The 27,539-nt window shown below is 37.1% G+C and overlaps 1 protein-coding gene, 1 long non-coding RNA gene and 1 gene segment (V, D, J or C); 2 read left to right on the top strand and 1 right to left on the bottom strand.

The window, feature by feature from the left end:
• Positions 1–2,990: 2,990 nt before the first annotated feature.
• On the top strand, positions 2,991–9,322 carry LOC311268488 (immunoglobulin heavy constant mu; the record flags this gene model as incomplete). The annotated part of the gene is made up of 8 exons (XM_084372156.1): positions 2,991–3,056; positions 4,263–4,323; positions 6,055–6,342; positions 6,480–6,758; positions 6,862–7,173; positions 7,270–7,590; positions 8,115–8,254; positions 8,985–9,322. 8 exons carry the CDS (start codon positions 2,991–2,993, stop codon positions 8,997–8,999), a joined length of 1,482 nt encoding a protein of 493 aa, XP_084228282.1. The 3' UTR covers positions 9,000–9,322.
• Positions 9,323–12,492: 3,170 nt separating this feature from the next.
• On the bottom strand, positions 12,493–13,879 carry LOC311267353. Its single transcript, XR_014623823.1, has 2 exons — positions 13,682–13,879; positions 12,493–13,604 (listed from the first exon to the last, which is right to left on the bottom strand). It is a non-coding gene; the product is annotated as an uncharacterized lncRNA (long non-coding RNA).
• Positions 13,880–16,858: 2,979 nt separating this feature from the next.
• LOC311267352 (immunoglobulin heavy constant mu-like) lies at positions 16,859–22,099 on the top strand. The segment is given in 7 exons: positions 16,859–17,805; positions 17,896–18,222; positions 19,195–19,521; positions 19,945–20,253; positions 20,325–20,651; positions 21,181–21,332; positions 22,045–22,099.
• The last annotated feature ends 5,440 nt before the right edge of the window (positions 22,100–27,539 follow it).

Below are 27,539 nucleotides of genomic sequence, written 5' to 3' on the forward strand. Positions count from 1 at the left end.
AGACCCTGGGTGACTGGAGGTACAGACACCTTGGAGAATGATCTAGACTCTCTTGATAATAATAATGAGTTAAGAGACGACATTTTCTGGTGCCCTCCTGTCAGATGACATTTTTTCTGGTGTATGGCATACTGTATAAAGCTGATCTGTTGACAGATCTGTGTTTGGAGTACAGTTTTTCAATCAATTTGAATAGGTGCCATTATTGCATCTGTTTCATGTTGACTTTTATACCTCATTTCTGATTTGTAAGTACAAAATGGCCTTTACGTTGGAGCCCAACAGTTCTAAGACTCACAAGCAAGACAGTTTTCTACAAAAACCTAAAAAGCTAAAAGAAATTTTACTGCTAAAACTTTTAACGGCCCTGTTGACTCGAAGTTCCAATATAGAGCTGACAGACGAGCACAGATGTAGAGATACTCTGTTAAAAGTAAAAACCATGCATCCAGAATTTTACTTGAGAAAAAGTATTTAACACGTTTTAACATGAAAACTGAGTAAAAGTACTCTTACTCTACTCTCTTGCATTAAAAAAGACCATGCTTATCTCAAAGAAAAGTAACACATAATGTTTCCTCCACAGGATTCAGGTGTGTCTCTTACCTTTGAGCTTTGAACTTACATCAGAAAGGAGGGATATTAAATAATCGATTTGGTTCCTGGTGCATATGATCATGTGTTCTCATCTGCTGCGGCTCACAAGGGGTAGTAAAACTCTGAAAGCTGTCAATTTAAATTAAATCTGTACTGTCATAGCTTTGATTATTATTATTTGATAGTTGTGGTAGCAGGATTAAGATTTTCAGCATTTATATAAGAAAAGTGGTTTGTTAGTTCAGTTTCTTGTCATATTGGAAATTCATTGTATCTCTCTGGAAATCATCACACAAATACAACAAAACATTTTTCTACATAAAGAAAGTCTCTTTCTTTCTTTCTTTCTTTCTTTCTTTCTTTCTGTGGTTTGCAAACCTCAGGAGTCATTCATCAAATCCTTTCAAACTTAAAAGAAAGTTTAAATAAATAGGGTCCTCGACTCTGTGCAGCTGCAGGGGAGGTGCTGAGGGCTCAGCTCAAGTCACTGACAAACACACACAAACAGCAGACAACTGTAGATAGGCTCAGTTTGCAGTATAATAGCTACTGGAACAATGTGTGTTGTTTTCTTTCACAGAAGAGAAATTAAAAGTCCCTGTCCATGCAATGTTACAGCATCTATACTTATCTGACTGCAGAGAAGATGCGGACACAGTTTACTATGAAGGAGATAGTAACAGTCCCCCCTTTGTAACACTAGAGGGCAGACAAGGACTGACTGTGTTTTTAATGCTGCTCACTTGGCCTTACATGGAACACATGGCAGGAAGTAAACCATCAACACAATTACAATTAATGATTTCATCATTCTGTGAGTCTCTGTGATGGTTTCCTCACCCTGTCGACACATAAGCAATTTAGGTGTCGACCTTACTTTTTCAAGTGCTCATACGTGTGAGTGTTTGTCTGTACAGATGTATTTCAACCTGTCTTGTTGCTGTGACCATAAAATAAGACAAGCAGGAAAATGAATAGCATCCTGATACGACTCCATTATCAAACTTGTTCCTCACTTGTGATGACTAAATGAGTAAATCTGTATTAGCAGCTGTGTGCTCGGATTCAGGCACCAAATGTTATATCCCTCTGTTCCATTTATTACGTGTATGAGTGCTGAAACTTTTATTAAAAACACATATAATAAGCAAAAAAAGGGCAAAACACTAATGTAATTAATATCTTAAATAAGCCATCAAAAATATTCTCTGAATAAGATGACTCCCTTCAGTCAATAAACATCAGTTTTTTTCAGCATTGTTAGGAGGAGTCAATGCAAATCTTGAACTCTTCCATCTTTATTTATCTGGCTGCAAACTGAAGACAAACCAAACCACCAGCTAAACATGCGACGTCTTTTCACTATGTCTCTAACTACATTTCTGATACTATCACTGGCTTCTGGTGAATACAAGCTTCTGAACTCTTTACTTTCTATGTCAAGGTTTCTGTTTGGCTCCATTCTGATCAAACTGCTTTTCTCTCCAGGTGTTTGCACTCAGACTCTGACCGAGTCTGAACCAGTGGTGAAGCGGCATGGAGAATCCCACAGACTGACCTGTACATATGCAGGAATATCAGATGGTGATGCTCATATCAGCTGGGTCAGACAAGCTGAAGGAAAAGGACTGGAGTGGGTTTCCCACATTTCTGCTCCGAGTGGAAGCATTAAACTATATACCACATCGGTCCAGAATCGCTTCACCATTTCGAGAGACAACAGCAGACATCAGGTGTATCTGCAGATGAACAGTCTGACGGCTGAAGATTCTGCTATTTATTATTGTGCTCGACAGCCACAGTGACACAGGAAGCCTCAGAGCCGTACACAAACCACTGCAGACGTCACTGTGACAGTCACTGATAGAAAGTGCTGCACATACAAATTGTTTCTAAATCAACTCCTAATTCAGAATATTTGGTATGTCTGCCCACACCATGGTCCTGTCCAACTTTTGCTAAACTGAAACAAAGAGTGGAGTCTACACATCATCAGGTTGATCTTCTCTTATGAAGCTGAGCAGCACATAACTTACTTTGTATCAACAATGCAACATTATCTTAGTCTTTCATACCCCTTATATACTGTATAGGCTATTTGCTGCCAAAAGGATCACATAAACAACCCAGTCGCCAGATAAATGTTGGCAATTTATGTTTCTTCAAAACGCAGATACTGTATCTTGCAACTTTACTTTCTTCACGATTTGTTCTCAATTAAATGTTGTGACAATTTTGTGCTTATGGTCTGAGTAGGTTTAGTCAAAAAACGTCAAAAAACATTTTTTGGCTTACCTGGTGTTTTTGACACTAACCCGGCTAGAAAATGTCCTGATGTTTCATCAAATATATCCAGCTGTGTCACGCTTACAATTTTTGAAACGCTGTCGAAAATGGCGGTCTCTGGCTCGGCGGCTTGGCAGCTGCCACTGCTGTCCCCTCCAGCTCCCAACATGAAAGTTAGCTCACACATGTACAGTGATGTGATATGACATGTATTGTGTAATTGTTTAGAATATGATACATGTGACATGTGTCAGTGCTTTGCTGGAATATAAAATGCCAAGATTGTATTTTGGCCACAGGGCTGAAATAAAAAAAAAAACTCTAAATTTAAACATTCATCGTTCCTTTGATGTTGCAATAATTTTGTTCATTTAGCGATTTTTTAAAATTAATCATTGTCAGTTTAATATGAATGTGTTCTTCAGAGTTCCTTGACACATTTTAAAACTCCTAGTATTTCTTCAATATGTTTTAAATATTTACATTGAAAATACTGTTGTTGTTGTTGTTGGTGTTTTTGCTGTATTATTGGTTTGTTTTCAACAATATAGCCTTTCAAAACCAATATAGCAGAATATTATGTTACAGTTTTATCCAACATGTTCTGAATAGAGGATGGTAATCATCACCATTATTTGTGGGTCACCAACCCACAAATAATGGATAATGCACCAATAAATTAGAACATAAAAAGTTCAAATTAAAAGTAAAAAATTAGGGGTCAATTTTAATTTCAGTTCTTCAGATTAGCACAGTTCATAATGGTATTCAGTGGTAATGATCATTCAAATGATCGATAAAAAAACAAAAACAAAAAAAACAACAATGATAAACTGATTTAAGTAAAGTGCAAAATTTAAATTCAGTAACTATTTTTGTTGAGTGGAATTTAAGTTTTGTTTTACTCGTATCCTCCCTGACACTGCAGGTCCCCTGAGTCTCAGTGAAGCCACCAACATCTAGTTTTTGTATGAGGGTTCATCATTGTGGTGGGATGGGGCCACTGTGATATAGAGCCATACAAAAACCTAAGAGCACTAATCTTACACTCTCTCATTCTTGTGATGGAAAAAGGCAGGACAAAATATTTCTGATTGGATTATGAGGTAACTACCATCTTTATTATCTTTAATAAGTAGATCAGCGGTCAAAAGTTAGTTAATAAGTAGTTAAAAGTCCATGTTAGCGCAGAGATGTAAAGTCTATCTACCAGTAAATCTTTACTTTAATAACTGATTGAGAATCAACACACAACACATGTTCATAGGATGACACCGCAGTATAATACTGACCAGGATTTTCTGTGTTTTTCAAACACTTAATGAGGTTTTAACCCATTTTTCTGGTACTTGAGGTTTTTGTTCAAGCAGTGAGTGAAGACGCAGCACTGTGATTATTTCGACTACTGGGGTAAAGGGACCCAAGTCACAGTATCTTCAGGTAAGTCACTTTTAAACATAATTTAGTGACCTTTTTTTTTAATTTTATCTTTAAGATACAAATATTGGTGGTAGAGAAATGTTGAAATTTCTTATATAGGTTCATACTGATGTTGGAACAACTAGAAAACTGAGCAGCCAGATGCGTTTTGGCACAGTTGTTTCTTGAAAGCGTTGAAAAAGTTATTTATTGCCATTGTCACTCGATGCAGGTTGTTGTTTGAGTTGAACTTAACATTCACATTTCTGGTGATTTTTTTAATTCAGATTATTATTCTAGACATTTTTTCTACAGTGTAATTTTACTGCGTACAATACCATACCAGTATTTTCTTAAATAAATAAAAAGTAGCATGAATTTGACATACTTAAGATATTTTTCTGTGTTTAAATACAGGATCAGTACGTGATTCAGTTAAACAAGTACCTACCTAGCAAAAGTGATAAAATTGAATACTTTTTTGTGTGTGATTGAAATAGCACAGGGACGACTAACTTTTAAAATGCACAGTAGGTTCAGCTGTTAATCATCCATACAAAAAAACAAAAATGCTAAAAAAATATTGTTTTATTTATCACCTATGAAAGAAAATTTCGCGTGCAAACTGACTACCGTATTTGCCGGTGTTCTAACTTGTTGATGATTTCTGTGATTCATTATATTCACACGATTTTTTAATCGTTTATTCCTTCATGACAGTATTAATATACCGTATAGATATTTAAAGATAAACCGAGCTTTGTTCCTGCAAAATGGTACAGAATGATTTAGGTTTAAGTTCAAGATTTGCTCAAGTCCTCTGAATATGTCCAGCTTTAAATTAATGAATAAGACAATATACAGTAAAAAAAAAACAAAAGTTGCAATAATGTTAAAAAGTGAGAAAAATCTTAATTATCATGACCTGAGTTTTAAACATTTATTGAAGTAGTTCACAGTTTCATGATTATATTCCATATATTGTAATTATTTGTAAGATCATTTATTTAATATTGGAAAAACTCTGGGCCTCCATTTTTTGAAGATTCAACCAATCATTAGCTTTTAAATGAGTGATTCATTGCCTGCGTTATTTATGTGAAATTGTATTTATGTGATTTTAAATTGAAAAATCCACTCTGTTTCATTTGGTTCAGTGTGACCCGACTGGAGATAAAATCACTGTTGGTTTTCCTGCATTTAACTTCTAACTTCTATCCAAAGAAAACTTAGTGGACGGTCACTAACTTTGATCCAGCCTGTTTATCTGTGTGATGAGCAGATAAAACAAAAATAATAAATAGGACATAATTTATTAAAATGTATAATCAATTGAAATGATATTTGGGCAGATTCTATCTCTCTTCAATTTCATCATTCAAACTAATATCAGTCACAGTTGATGTGGTGTTATCCTGTGGGTGATTTTCCATTAGCATTGATATGACTATTACCTAATTAAGTATTTTATAGTAAATAGTAAGTAGTATAGTGAAGTATTAAGGAAGGATTATGAAGATTATTTAGAAAAAAAATGCCTATGCTGCTAGGAAACAATCATTTCAGCCGTAGCATCTTATTGTGAACAATGATAATGGCATTGTTTATATTTTTGTATATTATTGTATAGTGGCGATCTTTGCACAAAGGAGCATGATATCCTGTCTGTCAATGATGGTAACTGGTACACGACAAGCTATCGGTTAGCTGCATGTGTTATTTACCTACTTGGGTATGTTTCCTCTTTCACAGAACAACCTGCCGCCCCGACTCTGTTTCCTTTGGTTCAATGCCAAGCTGAGTCTGGTACTACAATCACTGTTGGTTGTCTTGCACTTGACTTCTTCCCAAGCCATCTTGACTTCAAGTGGGCCGGTACCAATGGGAAAAGCTTGACTCCTTCACAATACCCTGCAGTTGAGAAAAACAACAAATACACAAAAGTCAGTGTGATCACATTGTTAAAGTCTGACTGGAATGCGAAGCATTCTTTTAATTGTTCTGTGATTCACTCTGGAGGCCCAAAGAGTGTGCAAATAGGTATGTCATTTTAACTTAACAACATTCATCACCTTGTCCATTTTGATTTGATTTTTAAATGTTCAGTTATAATTTTTTCTTTTTTTCATGATTTTTCTCATGCTTACACTCATCTGTCTGGTATTTTGTATTCTTAGCCCCCCCTCCGAAGGTAACTTTGCTATCAGTGCCAAGAGAAGATACTCAAGCCCTAGTGTGCACAATTGAGTATACTGACCCAAAAGAATTGACATTCAAATGGAAAAGGAATGCAAACGATGTCTCTGGCAGCACTGATTGGAAGCCTGAATTATTTGAAAACGTGTATTCAGCTGTCAGTATCCTGAACGTCAAGAACACGGACTGGGACACTAGGGATGTTTACACATGTGAGGTGACGCACGGAGGAAAACAATATAAAAAGAAGGCCTCTAAAGGTACAGACCCACTACAGTCATTGTATAATACTGTTGTTCTGTAACTCAATAGTGACATAATAGTGCACAAATGTTAAGAAACATGTTGCTCTCTTTTATGTAGCTCCCATCACAGTGACACTGAACCAACCGAGTCCCAAAGAGATTTTCACCAACAACCAGGTGAAGTTGGAGTGTATCATTACTGGAAAAGACCAGAGCATTGTCAATGATACTAAAATCACGTGGCAAATTGATGGTCAAAATGTGAACGACGTTGATACTTCAGCAGCACAGGCCAGCAATGGCCAGTATAGCAAAACCAGCACGATGACTCGCAAATACACTGAGTGGCTGGTGGTCACCAAAGTGCGCTGTTCTGCCGAAGGAAACGATATGACTCCAGTTGTTCAAGATCTGACTGTCCACAAAGGAGGTATGTCACTGAGTCACACGTCACAACCTATGTCTAGTGAACATCAAGCCTATATATCAACCACTTTGTTAAACTGAGTATCTCTTTCAAATATAGGGACGCCAGAAGTAACAGTGCATGTCCTCCCAGAGGAGGACATCCAAAAAGCTGCCAGTGAGGTCACTCTGGTGTGTCTGGTCTCCAGTCGTGGGCTGCAGGATTACTACATCACCTGGTCAGAACAAAATGGACAAGGGGTCAAAGAGTACACTGATGGCATCAACTCCCCGCCACAGAAGACCAAAAATGGCTACTCAGTCACAAGTGTTTACACCATCACCAAGGAAAAGTGGAACGCACATCACAAGATCGGGTGCTATGTCTGGCCTGCTGGCAGCAACATCAGCATGAAGCCGCAAGAAGTGTCGAAGGCCCAGGGTAACTCGCTTGAATGTTGAATAGCAGATTCAGCTTTACATGTGGTATTTTGTGCTAGCATGTTCTATCCCTGTGTGTTGTTGCTGCCATGGAAACATGTGCGCTCTGTGATGTCACCAGTCTCTGTGATTGTGAAAATATGAGTCAACATGTCAATTTAGTTTTTCTTCTGTTTCAATGTCATCGTATTGTGTTTTAATCTGTCTGTGTCACAATGTCTGACAGCTAGAGATGTGTGCTGACTGTTTCAAATAAATGTTGCATGAAGACAATTGTGTTACACGTTCATGAATGACTTTGGGCCGAAAGGCACAAACTCACTGTAGGTTACTGTACTGTGCCACTGTTTAGCTAGAGAAACATTTAAACATGACATGAGATCAAATAGTGATGCTGATGATTCAAGTTTGAGCACTATTCAAGAGAGACAAAGGCATCTTATCTTAATAAAAACATGCTGTTAACACACACACACACACACACACATACACACATCTAACCACCTATGCCTTCCTTTGATCCAGAGTCAATGAGTTTTTCTCTGAGCTGCACAGACAGTGCCAGTGAAGAGGATGAGTACAGCAGTCTGTGGTCCACAGCCTCCTCCTTCATATTTCTCTTCATATCTTCTGCCTTCTATAGCGTGATACTGAGCCTGGTCAAGGTAAACATGCAGGACTCTTCCGCATATCAGTTATACTAACTAAAGATATAATGAGAATGTATACATCCATCAACTGCCCAGAGTTAAAGATTTTCTGTCTGTCGTTATGATGGACTGTCAGCTTTATCCAGTTTGTGAAATGTACATGATCTTGAAAAGGGATACCCCTGTAGTTTCAAAAAATGCATCCATTCAACTCTGTAAAATTAGAAACAACAGAGACAATAATAATAAAAAGGGTAAATTTCTCCATCTGGCTACAATACCATTTTAGACAGTAAAGTGTTGTGACATTTGCAGTTTATTAGTACAGTCAGCTAGCACGTGTTCGATTGATCAACACTTTTAATTTGAAGAGCATCTATAGAAAATGTGCTGGTTTGTTTCTTTTAAACGTTCCATGGCACATACATAAAAATGAGTAGCCATAACAATTTAACAAATTAAGCACATTTCACATACCATCTTTCAGTAACAAACCACAGGAAGTAAGAGTCCAGTTGTATGAGGATAAAGCTTTTTATGCAAGTTCTAAAAAACAAAATGAACCAATGATTCGGCCCAACAGCTTAGTCACCTGCACAACTTTTAAAGACACAGGTGTCAGTTTTCCAGCTGTCTGAAACTCCAGATTGAAGTGATAAATCAAACCTTAACAGTGTTAAACGATCTGTATTTGACAAGTAAACATAATATATATTTTTAATTGTTTGATTTTTTTTTTTTCCAGATGAAGAGACAGTGAAGGACAAGATGGATGCAGCGCAAGAGACAACTACAGGTCTCATTTGCTTGTTTTTTTTATATATTTTTTATAGTTTAAAAAACATTTAAGTTCAAGCATTTCAGAGATTTAATTTTAATTGATAATATACTGTTCATCTGCTAAATCAGAGGGTCATCATGAATTGTGATTAAGTAACTGGAGATGGTTTTGGCTGTAAAATTTAAAATGCATCTGCAGTTTAAAAATTGTTTGTGTAAATAAATGTGTGTACTGTTGGTACATTATGATTACAGAAATTACTTGATTACTTTTATTTAACACAGTAAGGGTAATTAAAGTGCGTTAGTGAAGTGTATCATCACTTTTTAATAATATGTGAAAAAAAAAATGTAATGAGTAAAAATACATATATTCTGTGTGTGGTACTGCATTGTGTAATATAACTAGAAATATGTGCTTTGTTGACTTTAATAATGAACTCAATAGAAATTTTACAGCCACATAAAAAAAAATAAAGCAAGTATTAAATATGGTTGATAGTGTGCATGTGATGAATATCAAAAGCTTTTGAGGATTTTGTAGTCACAGCAGGGGGATCTAAGAAGATCTAAAATAAGACCACATCAAGTCAACAGACTGTAAACTTCTGTTATCAGTTAAGCTCTGAGGGTTTCAGTTTCCTGACATTTCTAAACATATCATCTTTAGAGAGCCACTTCCCCCGTCTCTCAGCACCTCTGGGACTGCACCTGTAGCAGTGAAACTTTCTGGAAACCGTCAGAGCTACAAATAAACTTCCCTCGAAGCATGAGACTCATCTTTCACAGCGTGTATTTGCATCTCAGTGTGAATTCAGGCATGAAGTGGCTGAAATGCCCACAGCAGATGCACATCTTCACACGCATCGCAAGCAATTTTACAAATGTGATGTTGCAGGATGAATGTCAAATACACAGAATTTATAAGCTCATCAAACAATATTGCAGGAAATGCAGGAAGGTACAGAAATACCAGATAAAGTGCATGTTTATTTGTGTATTACTGCAGGTTGTTTTGTTTGTTTTGCTGTATTGTACATTTATTGTTATTGTTATCTATGTTATTTAGGATATCAGCACACACAGTTTCAACTGCTTGGGCTAATATGTGGCATACTTCTTCTAACTACTTTAACATATGCATTTACTTATTCATTCTTTTATTTAATTGTTTATTTAATCATTCAGAAAAATAATTCAACCTGCGTTCTCTATCCTTCAAACCCTCCACAGACAAATGTCCTTATAAACAATTTCACTCCATGAAATGTTTTATAATGTCAGCTGGGTGCTACATGGACATTTTGGTTTATGGTTCACATGCCAGCTGGTTGATGGAAGCATGAAAAGTGAGTCCAGACTGCCATCTAGTGACAAAGACATCGTGAAGCTGTCTGAGAGGCTCTTATTGCTGGCATGTGACTTTTCTGTATTATATCTTATTATCTTAATACTTTAAAATAACCTCACGGAACCAGATTTATGCAGGTCTATATTAAAATACTTTGACCTTATTTGCATTTACAGCCTATTTAAGCTTAATATTTGATGCACATTAAGGCAGCGGGTGGTAAGCTACTAAATCACTGGTCTTTGGGTGCATCCTACCAGTGAAGATGAACTATCAAGTTGAAAAGCTTGCTTGTGCTGCCATCTTATGGCTTCTATGTGCACCGCCCCCAATCTGCACTGTTAATATTATCTGACGCTTCATGACCGTGAGATGTGGTCACAAATGCAAAAGACTTGAAGCTTTCTTCCTATAGAGGTCAGTGCAACAATGCTTTTCTTTCATGCAACATTAAGCATGACGTTGATCTTTAAAAGTGTTTTATTTCAAGGGTAGGATTTGTTTGAGGCCACCAGGTTTAGAGGGTGAATACAAATGATAGTGTTGCTGAAATACAAACACACTAGATAATTAACTAGATAATAAAACATTTATTAAGTCTTTGATTCATACATTATTGGGGGAAATCAAATAATACAAATACTGACAATAAAAGCACAAGCCAAACACTGAGACCAGAAGACGTGGACGCAGACGACACTGTCTCCCTATCCCGAGGTTAGCTGCAGACAAATGCATCCTTGTTGGTGTCCTTTCAAGTCCAGTTGAATTTTAATAACACAACCACCATCTCTGCTTTCTCTCATCTTATAAAAGGTTGTTAAAGGTGCACTATGTAGTTGTGGGGAAGAGATTTTAATCAGAACTGAAAGATCTTCCTTTAACAAACTAAATAAACAAACTATCTTAATTTCATTGGCTGAATAAACAGAAAACACAATTTCATACTGTTATTTTGTTTACATTTGGCGGACTATGTTTTCCATTATCTATGGTTCATGTAATATTCACAGTAAGAATAGTTGCAGCAGATATAATAACAGTCAACCGACTCTTCTATTGGCTCCAGTCAGACCAACATTGATGCTTCATGTGTTTGATTCTATGCAAACTCAGTGAGCTTCCTTGTTACTCAGCTATAAAAACTTCACAGCACATCAGTTTCAACATCAACCATGTTTTCTGTAGCTCTGCTGCTGCTGTTGGCAGCTGGATGTGAGTCTCTCTGGATTTGTCAAAGTCAGCAGTTCTTCTTTTGGAGTTTAACTTGATCATTTGTTACAAAACATTTTCTTTTTTTAAACAGGTGTGAAGTGTGAACAGCTGACACAGCCAGCCTCTGTGACTGTGCAGCCAGGTCAACGTCTGACCATCACCTGTCGGGTCTCTTATTCTGTTAGCAGCCGCTACACAGCTTGGATCAGACAGCCTGCAGGGAAAGGACTGGAGTGGGTGGGCAGTTGTTGGAGATTCAGATTACAAAGATTCACTAAAGAACAAGTTCAGTATTGATTCAGACTCTTCCAGTAACACAGTGACTCTATATGGACAGAATGTGCAGCCTGAAGACACTGCTGTGTATTACTGTGCCAGAGAGACACAATGAGAGACAATAACAGGAGTCATACAAAAAATACTTCCTCTATTTACCACCACTGGAAACATTCACTTGTCTCAGTATCACATTTCTGTGAGTAACTGTCAGTCATGAAAGAAAAGACTCAATATGGAGTTCTTATTTTATCTGAACTGAAATGTTAAATCCAATTGAAAATTTGTCACACAAAAAGTCACGAAAATAGTAGTTTGGCCGTCCAAAATCAAGAAATTAAGACATTGTACAACTTTCAAAATGTATACTGCATGTTAGAAGAGTAAAAGTCCTGTTCGAGGGCATCATTTTTTTTTTTTATTATTGTAGCAGTACGAGGGTTGGGCCCCCAAAAATACTTTAAATTAAGAAAGGAAATTTACTTAAATCTATGATTTCTGTAACCTAAACCGACAACGCCACCTGGGGGGTTTCACCCCAGGACCTTTAAAGTAAATTTAAGTGAGGGGAACAATAATCAGCAAAACAAAATGGACACAGGTACGTAACTCAAAACGGCAGGAGACGTGGTTCAGTAAATTATGACAACCAATTTTATTTTTATAACAAATATTGCAAAGTTAAAAATCTAAGAAGGGAATAGGGGGATAAATGGTTCCTGTACAGAGGAGAAGACACAGCAGGGAGGGGTAGGAGGGGAAGGAAATCCTTCAAATTAAAAGAGCACCCCACTCACACGTGAAACAACTCAAATTACAGTATAATGTGTAGAGAAAACAAACCGAAAAGTGTCACACAGCACGCAGAGGGAAACCATCACCCAGGGCACCACCTCCACCGCTGGCTCTCAGCTACTAGAAACAGGAAACAAAAAGGGGACAATTAATAAGGGAACCGCCATAAACAATAAACACAATCATATAAGCAAATAATATAACAGTGTCCAAGAAAAACAAAAATAGCAAACAACTTATCTTAATACAAGGTTAACCAGGCTAAGGGGAGAACACACAATAACCCAATAAATGATTGGTTCTGAACCAAAACCAAAAGAAATAAAGAAACCAAAAAAGAACCAAAGAAAGTAACCTCTGGCCAGAGATAAATGATTTCTTAATCAATCATGAAACAAATACTAAACCAGGGAAAATAAAGAAAACAATCAACAGAAAATATAAATCTGATGGTTCACCTGGGCCCCATCATAACCCCTTGATCCACACACTCACATACACACTCACACTCGTCAACACGTTTCACACACACGCACCCAACACCCACAACACAGAGACACCAAACAGCCACGATCCCTCGTGGTGCGGCCGCTCTGCCCGTAACTGGCCACAAAGGACGGGGCGGAGGGAGCGTTTTCGGGCGACAGGTGTCGGAGTTTATGCGCTGAGCGCAGCAGCGCGCAGAGAATGCGCCGAGGCGCAACGTGGAGCGGCGGTGAGCTCCGCCGACAATTAGAAAGTCGGACAGTCTAACGTCTATATAGTGAGTCGCGGCTCGAATCAGGGCCCGGCGGAGCAGCAGTGATCCCACAGGCTACTTTTCTTTAATGTGTCCAAGCCCTAGTACGTCCCGATTTCACAGGCGTCCTTGTGACCAACCGAGGAGGGAGAAGGTATTACTCCGTGAGAGATGGAGCGTCTCGGGTCCGCAGATGGAGAGTCCGGGAGCTACAAAGAAAATCAACAGGTTGCCTATCAGCTGATGACACTAAAGACTCAAAACACGAGATGTTGCGAGTACGCACCTTACTCCTCCAGTCACCTGTGCGTACTGGAACGGGGACAGTAACCGCGGCCACAACTACCCGCTAACAACAGAAATGAAATAAATTAACGCCATCGAACGAGAGCCAAAATCCTCCTAAACACCTTTAGAATAACAGTTTGTACATTTTGTATTTAGGAATATAAAGAAGGGAAAACCTGTTGATCTTTGTCCATTAGCCCGTTTCATGTTGGCTGATTCATGGTCTTGCTAGTCCATTCTGAATACATTTTAAAAAACCTAATAAATATGATCAAATATGATGAGACATCACAAAGTAAACACACACACACACACACACACACACACACACACACACACAGAGAGAGAAACACACACGCACGGCTACTTGCAGGCTGGATTGAGAAACCTGGTGTCTTCGAGTGAGCCGTAACTCTCCTGTCGATGTTCTTGGACTTCCACACTAACAGTACTGTATATGTTCGTAATACTGTTAATATATGTAATATATATATATGTTCGTAATACTGTTTTTAACATGTAATTTTAACATGTAATACTGTTTTTAACATGCAATTTGTTCACCATGTGAAGTTTTTACATGTAATCTTTACATTCAAATAAAAGTAAAGTGCAATAAAAAGCTGCTTAGAGTTTCTTGACACATTTTAAAACTCCTAGTATTTCTTCAATATGTTCTAAATATTTACATTGAAAATACTGTTGTTGTTGTTTTTGCTGTATTGTTGGTTTGTTTTCAACAATATAGCCTTTCAAAACCAATATAGCAGAATATTATGTTACAGTTTTATCCAACATGTTCTGAATAGAGGATGGCAATCATCACCATTATTTGTGGGTCACCAACCCACAAATAATGGATAATGCACCAATAAATTAGAACATAAAAAGTTCAAATTAAAAGTAAAAAAATAGGGGTCAATTTTAATTTCAGTTCTTCAGATTAGCACAGTTCATAATGGTATTCTGGTGTTTAACTCGTATCCTCCCTGACACTGCAGGTCCCCTGAGTCTCAGTGAAGCCACCAGTATCTAGTTTTTGTATGAGGGTTCATCACAGTGATGGACTGGGGTGGCCACTGTGATATAGAGCCATACAAAAACCTAAGAGCACTAATCTTACACTCTCTCATTCTTGTGATGGAAAAAAGGCAGGACAAAATATTTCTGATTGGATTATGAGGTAACTACCATCTTTATAATCTTAAATAAGTAGATCAGTGGTCAAAAGTTAGTTAATAAGTAGTTAAAAGTCCATGTTAGCGCAGAGATGTAAAGTCTATCTACCAGTAAATCTTTACTTTAATAACTGATTGAGAATCAACACACAACACATGTTCATAGGATGACACCGCAGTATAATACTGACCAGGATTTTCTGTGTTTTTCAAACACTTAATGAGGTTTTAACCCATTTTTCTGGTACTTGAGGTTTTTGTTAAAGCAGTGAGTGAAGACGCAGCACTGTGATTATTTCGACTACTGGGGTAAAGGGACCCAAGTCACAGTATCTTCAGGTAAGTCACTTTTAAACATAATTTTGTGACCTTTTTTTTTAATTTTATCTTTAAGATACAAATATTGGTGGTAGAGAAATGTTGAAATTTCTTATATAGGTTCATACTGATGTTGGAAAAACTAGAAAACTGAGCAGCCAGATGTGTTTTAGCACAGCTGTTTCTTAGAGAGCGTTGAAAAAGTAATTTCACTCGATGCAGGATGATGTTTGAGTTGAACTTAACATTCACAATTCTGATGATTTTTTTAATTCAGATTATTATTCTAGACATTTTTTTCTACAGTGTAATTTTACTGCGTACAATACCATACCAGCATTTTCTTAAATAAATAAAAAGTAGCATGAATTTGACATACTTAAGATATTTTTCTGTGTTTAAATACAGGATCAGTACGTGATTCAAAGAAACAAGTACCTACCTATCAAAATTGATAAAATTGAATACTTTTTTGTGTGTGATTGAAATAGCACAGGGACAACTAACTTTTAAAATGCACAGTAGGTACAGCTGTTAATCATCTATACAAAAAAACAAAAATGCTAAAAAATATTGTTTTATTTATCACCTATGAAAGAAAATTCCATGTGCAAACTGACTACCGTATTTGCCGGTGTTCTAAGTTGTTGATGATTTCTGTGATCCATTATATTCACATGATTATTTAATTGTTTATTCGTTCATGACAGTATTAATACACCGTATAGATATTTAAAGATAAACCGAGCTTTGTTCCTGCAAAATGGTACAGAATGATTTAGGTTTAAGTTCAAGATTTGCTCAAATCCTCTGAATATGTCCAGCTTTAAATTAATGAATAAGACAATATACAGTAAAGAAAACAAAAGTTGAAATAATGTTAAAAAGTGAGAAAAATCTTAATTATCATGACCTGAGTTTTAAACATGTATTGAAGTAGTTCACAGTATCATGATTATATTCAATATATTGTAATTATTTGTAAGATCATTTATTTAATATTGGAAAAACTCCGGGCCTCCATTTTTTGAAGATTCAACCAATCATTAACTTTTAAATGAGTGATTCATTGTCTGTGTTGTTTAAAATTGAAAAATCCACTCTGTTTCATTTATTCAGATCAAATCATTGTTGGTTTTCTTGCATTTAACTTCCAACTTCTATCCAAAGAAAACTTAGTGGACGGTCACTAACTTTGACTATTACCTAATTAAGTATTTTATAGTAAACAGTAAGTAGTATAGTAAAGTATTAAGTAAGGATTATAAAGATGCCTAAAAAAAATGCCTATGCTGCTAGGAAACAATCATTTCAGCCGTAGCATCTTTTTGTGAACAATGATAATGGTATTGTTTATGTTTTTGTATATTATTGTATAGTGGCGATCTTTGCAACAAAGGAGCATGATATCCTCTGTCAATGATGGTAACTGGTACACGACAAGCTATCGGTTAGCTGCATGTGTTATTTACCTACTTGGGTATTGACATGTTTCCTCTTTCACAGAACAACCTGCCGCCCCGACTCTGTTTCCTTTGGTTCAATGCCAAGCTGAGTCTGGTACTACAATCACTGTTGGTTGTCTTGCACTTGACTTCTTCCCAAGCCATCTTGAGTTTAAGTGGGCCGGTACCAATGGGAACAGCTTGACTTCTGTACAATACCCTTCAGTCGAGAAAAACAACAAATACACAAAAGTCAGTGTGGTGAAATTGTCAAAGTCTGACTGGAATGCGAAGCATTCTTTTAATTGTTCTGCAGGCTCCGAGATTGTGACACTGAAAAAAAGTATGTGATTTTCAGCTTAACAACATTCATCACCTTGTTTATTTTGGTTTGATTTTTAAATGTTCAGTTATAATTTTTCTCTTTTTTCTCTTGTTTTTTTCTCGTGCTTACACTCATCTGTCTGTGTTTTTGTATTCTTAGTCTCATCCCCTCCAAAGGTAAATTTGCTATCAGTGCCAAGAGAAGATACTCAAGCCCTAGTGTGCACAATTGAGGATTTTGCCCCAAAACAATTGAAAATCAAATGGAAAAAGAATGCAATCGATGTCTCTGGCAGCACTGATTGGACGCCCGAATCAACTGGAAAAAAGTATTCAGCTGTCAGTATCCTGAACGTCAAGAACACGGACTGGGGCACTGGCGATGTTTACACGTGTGAGGTGACGCATGAAGGAACACAATATACAAAGAAGGCCTCTAAAGGTACAGACCCACTACAGTCATTGTATAATACTGTTGTTCTGTAACTCAATAGTGACATAATAGTGCACAAATGTTAAGAAACATGTTGCTCTCTTTTATGTAGCTCCCATCATAGTGACACTGAACTAACCGAGTCCCAAAGAGATTTTCAACAACAACCAGGTGAAGTTGGAGTGTATCATTACTGGAAAAGATCGGAGCATTGTCCATGATACTAAAATCATGTGGCAAATTGATGGACAAAATGTGAACGACATTGATACTTCAGCAACACAGTCCAGCAATGGCCAGTATAGCAAAACCAGCACGATGACTCGCAATTACACTGAGTGGCTGGTGGTCACCAAAGTGCGCTGTTCTGCCGAAGGAAACGATATGACTCCAGTTGTTCAAGATCTGACTGTCCACAAAGGAGGTATGTCACTGAGTCACACATCACAACTTATGTCTAGTGAACATCAAGCCTATATATCAACCACTTTGTTAAACTGAGTATCTCTTTCAGATGGAGGGACGCCAGAAGTAACAGTGCATGTCCTCCCAGAGGAGGACATCCAAAAAGCTGCCAGTGAGGTCACTCTGGTGTGTCTGGTCTCCAGTCGTGGGCTGCAGGATTACTACATCGCCTGGTCAGAACAAAATGGACAAGGGATCAAAGAGTACACTGATGGCATCAACTCCCCGCCACAGAAGACCAAAAATGGCTACTCAGTCACAAGTGTTTACACCATCACCAAGGAAAAGTGGAACGCACATCACAAGATCGGGTGCTATGTCTGGCCTGCTGGCAGCAAGACCTCCATGATGCCGCGAGAAGTGTCGAAGGCCCAGGGTAACTCGCTTGAATGTTGAATAGCAGATTCAGCTTTACATGTGGTATTTTGTGCTAGCGTGTTCTATCCCTGTGTGTCGTTGCTGCCATGGAAACATGTGCGCTCTGTGATGTCACCAGTCTCTGTGATTGTGAAAATATGAGTCAACATATCAATTTAAAAAAATGTAACTAGTCAAAATACATATATTCTGTGTGTGGTATTGCATTGTGTAATATAACTAGAAATATGTGCTTTGTTGACTTTAATAATTAACTCAATAGATATTTTACAGCCACATAAAAAATAAAGCAAGTATTAAATATGGTTGATAGTGTTCATGTGATAAATATCAAAAGCTTTTGAGGATTTTGTAGTCACAGCAAGGGGATCTAAGAAGATCTAAGATGACACCACATCAAGTCAGCAGACTGTAAACTTCTGTTATCAGTTAAGCTCTGAGGGTTTCAGTTTCCTGCCATTTCTAAACATATCATCTTTAGATGATAGGTACGGACCCACTACAGTCGTTGTTAATACTGTTGTTCTGTAACTCAATAGTGACATAATAGTACACAAATGTTAAGAAACATGTTGCTCTCTTTTATGTAGCTCTCATCACAGTGACACTGAACCAACCAAGTCCCAAAGAGATTTTCACCAACAACCAGGTGAAGTTGGAGTGTATCATTACTGGACAAGACCGGAGCATTGTCAATGATACTAAAATCATGTGGCAAATTGATGGACAAAATGTGATTGACAGATTGACAGAAACAAAGTCCAGCAAGGGCCCTTTTAGCAAAACAAGCACAATGACTCGCAATTACACTGAGTGGCTGGAAGTCACCAAAGTGCGCTGTTTTGCCGAAGGAAATGATATGACTCCAGTTGTTCAAGATCTGACTGTCCACAAAGGAGGTATGTCACTGAGTCACACGTCATAACTTATGTCTAGTGAACCACTTTGTTAAACTGAGTATCTCTTTCAGATGGAGGGACGCCAGAAGTAACAGTGCATGTCCTCCCAGAGGAGGACATCCAAAAAGCTGCCAGTGAGGTCACTCTGGTGTGTCTGGTCTCCAGTCGTGGGCTGCAGGATTACTACATCGCCTGGTCAGAACAAAGTGGACAAGGGATCAAAGAGTACACTGATGGCATCAACTCCCTGCCACAGAAGACCAAAAATGGCTACTCAGTCACAAGTGTTTACACCATCACCAAGGAAAAGTGGAACGCACATCACAAGATCGGGTGCTATGTCTGGCCTGCTGGCAGCAAGACCTCCATGATGCCGCGAGAAGTGTCGAAGGCCCAGGGTAACTCGCTTGAATGTTGAATAGCAGATTCAGCTTTACATGTGGTATTTTGTGCTACAGTATCATGTTCTATCCCTGTGTGTCGTTGATGCCATGGAAACATGTGCGCTCTGTGATGTCAAGCAAGTATTAAATATGGTTGATAGTGTGCATGTGATAAATATCAAAAGCTTTTGAGGATTTTGTAATCACAGCAGGGGGATCTAAGAAGATCTAAAATAACACCACATCAAGTCAACAGACTGTAAACTTCTGTTATCAGTTAAGCTCTGAGGGTTTCAGTTTCCTGACATTTCTAAACGTATCATCTTTAGATGATAGGTACGGACCCACTACAGTCGTTGTTAATACTGTTGTTCTGTAACTCAATAGTGACATAATAGTACACAAATGTTAAGAAACATGTTGCTCTCTTTTATGTAGCTCTCATCACAGTGACACTGAACCAACCGAGTCCCAAAGAGATTTTCAACAACAACCAGGTGAAGTTGGAGTGTATCATTACTGGACAAGACCGGAGCATTGTCGATGATACTAAAATCATGTGGCAAATTGATGGACAAAATGTGATTGACAGATTGACAGAAACAAAGTCCAGCAAGGGCCATTTAAGCAAAACAAGCACAATGACTCGCAATTACACTGAGTGGCTGGAAGTCACCAAAGTGCGCTGTACTGCCGAAGGAAACGATATGACTCCAGTTGTTCAAGATCTGACTGTCCACAAAGGAGGTATGTCACTGAGTCACACGTCATAATTTATGTCTAGTGAACCACTTTGTTAAACTGAGTATCTCTTTCAGATGGAGGGACGCCAGAAGTAACAGTGCATGTCCTCCCAGAGGAGGACATCCAAAAAGCTGCCAGTGAGGTCACTCTGGTGTGTCTGGTCTCCAGTCGTGGGCTACAGGATTACTACATCGCCTGGTCAGAACAAAATGAACAAGAGATCAAAGAGTACACTGATGGCATCAACTCCCCGCCACAGAAGACCAAAAATGGCTACTCAGTCACAAGTGTTTACACCATCACCAAGGAAAAGTGGAACGCACATCACAAGATCGGGTGCTATGTCTGGCCTGCTGGCAGCAACATCAGCATGAAGCCGCAAGAAGTGTCGAAGGCCCAGGGTAACTCGCTTGAATGTTGAATAGCAGATTCAGCTTTACATGTGGTATTTTGTGCTAGCGTGTTCTATCCCTGTGTGTCGTTGCTGCCATGGAAACATGTGCGCTCTGTGATGTCACCAGTCTGTGTGATTGTGAAAATATGAGTCAACATGTCAATATAGTTTTCCTTCTGTTTTAATGTCATCGTATTGTGTTTTAATCTGTCTGTGTCACAATGTCTGACAGCTAGAGATGTGTGCTGACTGTTTCAAATAAATGTTGCATGGAGACACTTGTGTTACACGTTCATGAATGACTGGCAAACTCACTGTAGTTTACTGTACTGTGCCACTGTTTAGCTAGAGAAACATTTAAACATGACATGAGATCAAATAGTGATGCTGATGATTCAAGTTTGAGCACTATTCAAGAGAGACAAAGTCATCTTATCTTAATAAAAACATGCTGTTAACACACACACACACACACACACACACACACACACACACACACACATCTTATCTAACCACCTATGCCTTCCTCTTCTTAGAGTTTGATCCAGAGTCAATGAGTTTTTCTCTGAGCTGCACAGACAGTGCCAGTGAAGAGGATGAGTACAGCAGTCTGTGGTCCACAGCCTCCTCCTTCATATTTCTCTTCATATCTTCTGCCTTCTATAGCGTGATACTGAGCCTGGTCAAGGTAAACATGCAGGACTCTTCTGCATTTCAGTTATACTAACTAAAGATATAATGAGAATGTACACATCCATCAACTGCCCAGAGTTAAAGATTTTCTGTCTGTCATTATGATGGACTGTCAGCTTTATCCAGATTGTGAAATGTACATGATCTTGAAAAGGGATACCCCTGTAGTTTCAAGAAATGCATCCGTTCAACTCAATAAAATTAGAAACTACAGAGACAATAATAATGATAATAAAAAGGGTAAATTTCTCCATCTGGCTACAATACCATTTTAGACAGTAAAGTGTTGTGACATGTAGCATTTGCAGTTCATTAGCACAGTCAGCTAGCACATGTTCGACTGATCAACACTTTTAATTTGAAGAGCATCTATAGAAAATGTGCTGGTTTGTGTCTTTTATACGTTCCATGGCACGTACATAAAAATGAGTAGCCATACCATCTTTCAGTAACAAACCACAGGAAGTAAGAGTCCAGTTGTATGAGGATAAAGCTTTTTATGCAAGTTCTAAAAAACTAAATGAACCAATGATACGGCCCAACAGCTTAGTCACCTGCACCACTTTTAAAGACACAGGTGTCAGTTCTCCAGCTGTCTGAAACTCCAGATTGAAGTGATAAATCAAACCTTAACAGTGTTAAACGATCTGTATTTGACAAGTAAACATAATATATATTTTTAATTGTTTGATTTTTTTTTCTTCCAGATGAAGAGACAGTGAAGGACAAGATGGATGCAGCGCAAGAGACAACTACAGGTCTTCATTTGCTTGTTTTTTAATATATATTTTATAGTTTAAAAAACATTTAAGTTCAAGCATTTCAGAGATTTAATTTTAATTGATAATATACTGTTCATCTGCTAAATCAGAGGGTCATCATGAATTGTGATTAAGTAACTGGAGATGGTTTTGGTTGTAAAATTAAAAATGCATCTGCAGTTTAAAAATTGTTTGTATAAATAAATGTGTGTACTGTTGGTACATTATGATTACAGAAATTACCTGATTACTTTTATTTAACACAGTAGGGGTAATTAAAGTGCGTTAGTGAAGTGTATCATCACTTTTTAATAATATGTAAAAAAAAAATGTAACTAATAATACATATATTCTGTGTGTGGTATTGCATTGTGTAATATAACTAGAAATATGTGCTTTTTTTAACTTTAATAATGAACTCAATAGATATTTTACAGCCACATAAAAAATAAAGCAAGTATTAAATATGGTTGATAGTGTGCATGTGATAAAAATCAATAGCTTTTGAGGATTTTGTAGTCACAGCAGGGGGATCTAAGAATATCTAAAATACACCACATCAAGCCAACAGACTGTAAACTTCTGTTATCAGTTAAGCTCTGAGGGTTTCAGTTTCCTGACATTTCTAAACATATCATCTTTAGAGAGCCACTTCCCCCGTCTCTCAGCACCTCTGGGACTGCACCTGTAGCAGTGAAACTTTCTGGAAACTGTCAGAGCTACAAATAAACTTCCCTCGAAGCACGAGACTCATCTCAGCCTATATTTGCATCTCAGTGTGAATTCAGGCATGAAGTGGCTGAGATGCACACAGCAGATGCACATCTTCACCTGCATCGTAAGCAATTTTACAAATGTGACACACATGATGTTGCAGGATGAATGTCAAATACACAGAATTTATAAGCTCATCAAACAATATTGCAGGAAATGCAGGAAGGTACAGAAATACCAGATAAAGTGCATTTTTATTTGCGTATTACTGTAGGTTGTTTTGTTTGTTTTGCTGTATTGTACAGTAATCTAGAATATCAGCACACACAGTTTCAACTGCTTGGGCTAATATGTAGCATACTTCTTCTAACTACTTTAACAAATGTATTTACTTATTCATTCTTTTCTAGTTATTTAATTGTTTATTTGTGAGTTTTTTTACTGCAATTTAATCATTCAGAAAGATATCTCAACCTGCGTTCTCTATCCTTCAAACCCTCCACAGACATATGTCCTTATAAACAATTTCACTTCATGAAATGTTTTATAATGTCAGCTGGTTCATGTGCTACATGGACATTTTGGTTTATGGTTCACATGCCAGCTGGTTGATAGAAGCATGAAAAGTGAGTCCAGACTGCCATCTAGTGACAAAGACATTGTGAAGCTGTCTGAGAGGCTTTTATTGCGGGCATGTGACTTTTCTGTATTATATCTGATTATAATGTTGTCAATTTGATCATTGTTTTCAACAAAGTGCTTTTTCTATGTGGCCTCAGGTTCTGGCATGATGCTGTTCCACTGGATTTACAATTAAACGTGCCCCCTACACACTCATTTAAAAAATTTAACATTTACTCGGTACATTTTGACTCACTTCTACTGATGAGTAGACAAAAGCCTTATGTCCGCTGTGGTTGTGTATTCAGATAATTTCACAAATGTGCAGTGGAAACATTTAGGGGTAAAATGATTAATTGTCCTATTTCCAACAATAATTCAAGTAAGCAAAATCCTGTAAATTCTCAATATATCAATAATGAGTGGATGTTTTTGCCAAAATACTTTAAAATAACCTCACAGAACCAGATTTATGTGGGTCTATATTAAAATACGTTGACCTTATTTGCATTTACAGCCTATTTACAGTAAGCTTAATATTTGATGCACATTAAGGCAGCAGGTGGTAAGCTACTAAATCACTGGTCTTCTTTGGTGCATCCTACCAGTGAAGATGAACTATCAAGTTGAAAAGCTTGCTAGTGCTGCCATCTTCTGGCTTCTATGTGCACCGCCCCCAATCTGCACTGTTAATATTATCTGACGCTTCATGACCGCAAGATGTGGTCACAAATGCAAAAGACTTGAAGCTTTCTTCCTATAGAGGTCAGTGCAACAATGCTTTTCTTTCATGCAACATTAAGCATGACGTTGATCTTTAAAAGTGTCTTATTTCAAGGGTAGGATTTGTTTGAGGCCACCAGGTTTAGAGGGTGAATACAAATGATGTTTGTATTCATTGTTTTATTTTGTTTACATTTGGCGGACCCTGCCACCTTTCTAGCTTCAAACAGTGTTCATGGGACCTTCTTTTCCTCTGACAACAGCTTGTTTATTCAGTGATGGAAAAAATAAATATGTCTAAGTTGTTATTATTATCTCATTAATATTGTAACATCAAAGTTTTTATTTTCTTCTACAAAACTACATAGTGCCCCTTTAAGGTACTGTGCTCAAAATTAGTGTTCACCTTTACAGTATAAGTGGCTTCATCAGAGGGTTTAATAAGATCAATTCATATTGTACTAGAAAAAAAAAAAAAAGTGTACAGAGAATTGCATTCTTAAATGTACGTTATTTATTTATTTGTAAAACAATCTCTCCTTTATCTGTTCAATAAATAAAACGTGCCTCATGCCGGTGTGGTAAGGTTTTGGTAACTGCTTGTGTCACTGTGGTGACTATAGTAGTAGCTGGGGTTACAGCACTGTGTTACACACCATAACAAAAACCATGTAGGCCTAATCATAAGGCAATGCAATGCATAATGCAACCATGTCAAATTTCTTTGAAAGGCTACATTGGTAATATTAAATTACATTTCCAACAATTATAATTTTCTCATCTCTTCAAAACAATCTTTTTAGTTTATTGCAAACAAATTATACAGCTTGTACACACTCACATTCTGAGGTCACATAAAAAATGAAATGCATAATTTTTCAAATCAAAGCCACGAAGCCATATAGAAGCAGAAAATCAATTTCAGTCTTTCCTTTGTAATTTAAGCATATGGTACCCTTTATAGCACATAACAAACCCTCACAAATACAATATTATGTCTTTGTTGGCAGTGCAGAAGGGCACATTTCACATATTCATTATGTTAAGTTGTTGAAAAACATTCATCACAAGTTATTATTATAAAAAAAAACTGACACACTCACACTGTTTAATTTTTTAAGTAAAAATAAGCAGACTTCTTGTATTGTGCATTGCACAGCAGGGTGTGACAGGGACACTGTGGCATAGGTTTTTGTATTTTGGTGTCTCACTGTGGGTGGTCACAGTGATTTCCACAGTTACAAAAACCTCATAAGAGAGGCAAAGCTCTTTATACTGTAATGAAAGGTGTATGTAAACACTGATACATGGTAATAAACAGGCAGCTAGACTAAATCAAAATTCTGTATATCATGTAGTTTAAAGACTTAATAAATGACTGGGCAGCGTTGTTATATCACTGATACAGTAGGGCAGCTGCTTATACTGCCTTTGGGTGATATGCCTGAAAAAAAAAAAGAAAATTGAGTGTTAAATATTTATCATCCTGTCAGCGAAAATACATAATAAACTGTGTAACTGTATTTGTTTCATTAATGGTAAACGCTTTTTTCCCCCAGAATAAATTAAACTACATAAATAAACAAATAATAAAAAACTCCTGAATCCTTTCCCATAATGTGAACATAATCACGTAATCATCATGAAATCAAAAGGTAAACTGCTGATAAAAGTAACAGCATACAGTATGCGTTGTGAAAGCCAGTGTGCAAGGTGGAGTTTTTGTACGGAGTTATGTCACAGTGTACAATAACAACCACAGTAATATATCCTGTGACAAAAACTTCTGTCCAATGAGAGGGAAATGTGGTGCTGATACAGAAAACAAGTAGGTAAAATACATGTCCAACAAAACTTTATAATGAAAAGTAAATAAGTATAAGGGGTAAGGGTTGTTAAAGGACATTATGAGATAACATGTTAAACAGTGTCTTTTACTCACAGGAGATTGTAAATACTCACAAGGTAAAAAGACAAAGTCTATAGCTAAGCTAGCAGCTCTGTGAGGCTGCAGTTATAGCACAGTGGATGCTTTGGGCTAAATGCTAATGTCAGCATTCTAACATGCTCACCATGATGATGACAACATACTTGTGTTAAGTATATACAACTTTTACCATGTTCACATCTTAGTTTAACATATACAGTTGTCAAGGTATTTTACTAAAAGCCAATATGTTGGAAATCAACAAAGTAATCAGGATTCATCATCTGGTGACCAGGAACGCCTGTAGAAAATTTCATCCCCAATCCATCAAATAGCTGTTGAAATAGTCCAGACTAGTCAGTCCAGACTAAAGTGGTGGACAGACTAGCTTTGCTATCCTTAGAGCCAGGGTATGACTACAAATCACCAAAGTGGGACAAATGTGATTTTCAAAAACATTGAAAAAGTATGGGATCAAGGGTAAAAATCATTAAAATGGAGAAAATGCAGAATGGTGTTTCATTGGTGCTCCTGCTGGGTACATACTGTACAGTACAACAATGCACTATATCAGGGAGAGGTTTTTGTATGACTACATGACACTGTGTATGGAGTGGCAGCCACAGTGATATTTGGTCATACAAAAACCTCCCTTGAACTGAACTGAAGCAAAAAGTCATTGCGTCACAGGAATAAGAGAAGTCAGGTCCTGACAGTCACTCTGAAGAAAGCTCATATTTAATAGAACAACGGAAGAATAAAATGCATTTATGTGGAATTGTATTGTTTTGTTGTTTTTTGTTTTCTTCAATTCCAAATTATAACACCTCAGAATTATTTTTCATTTGCTTTGCATCAGCAGAAATCATAACTTCAAATACTGAAAAACAAATGTAAAAAGGCAGATGTGTGACAACTTAGTTAATTTGATGTTAAGTACATTTTAATTGTCTGCTAATGGTCATAAATGATGGATGTATTAATTATCAAATAAATCACTATTGCCACCCATATTACTAAGTCATCATTTTAAATTTGATTTAAAATTAAAATAGCTAATTTTAAATGCTACATAATGATGTTCCATTAAGTTTTAAAATACTGCAACACAAAGACACACGATGTTGAACAAAATATAACAAATATTTGTGTTAGGGCCCCCAATCTTTGGATGAGGTGCTTAAAACATTTTTGGTATGAAATGTGCATGATCATAACTGGTTTTATAACATGACTAAATGAAAAAGTAAAACATTAAAATAATTAAAAAAGAACAATGATCATGTAACTTTTGCACTGCTGATTCCTTGTACGGTATATGAATAGATCTCAACGTTAAACTAATATGAAAAACACCACATTTAAAGAAACAGCATTAGTGTGTCACGATAGCCAGTGTGCAGAGACAAGTTTTTGTATGGACTTGTATCACAGTGATCCTAACGGCTACGGCCAC

This window comes from Pagrus pagrus (genome assembly GCF_965226575.1).
Source record: "Pagrus pagrus genome assembly, chromosome: 13".
In the NCBI taxonomy this organism is placed as follows: domain Eukaryota; kingdom Metazoa; phylum Chordata; class Actinopteri; order Spariformes; family Sparidae; genus Pagrus; species Pagrus pagrus.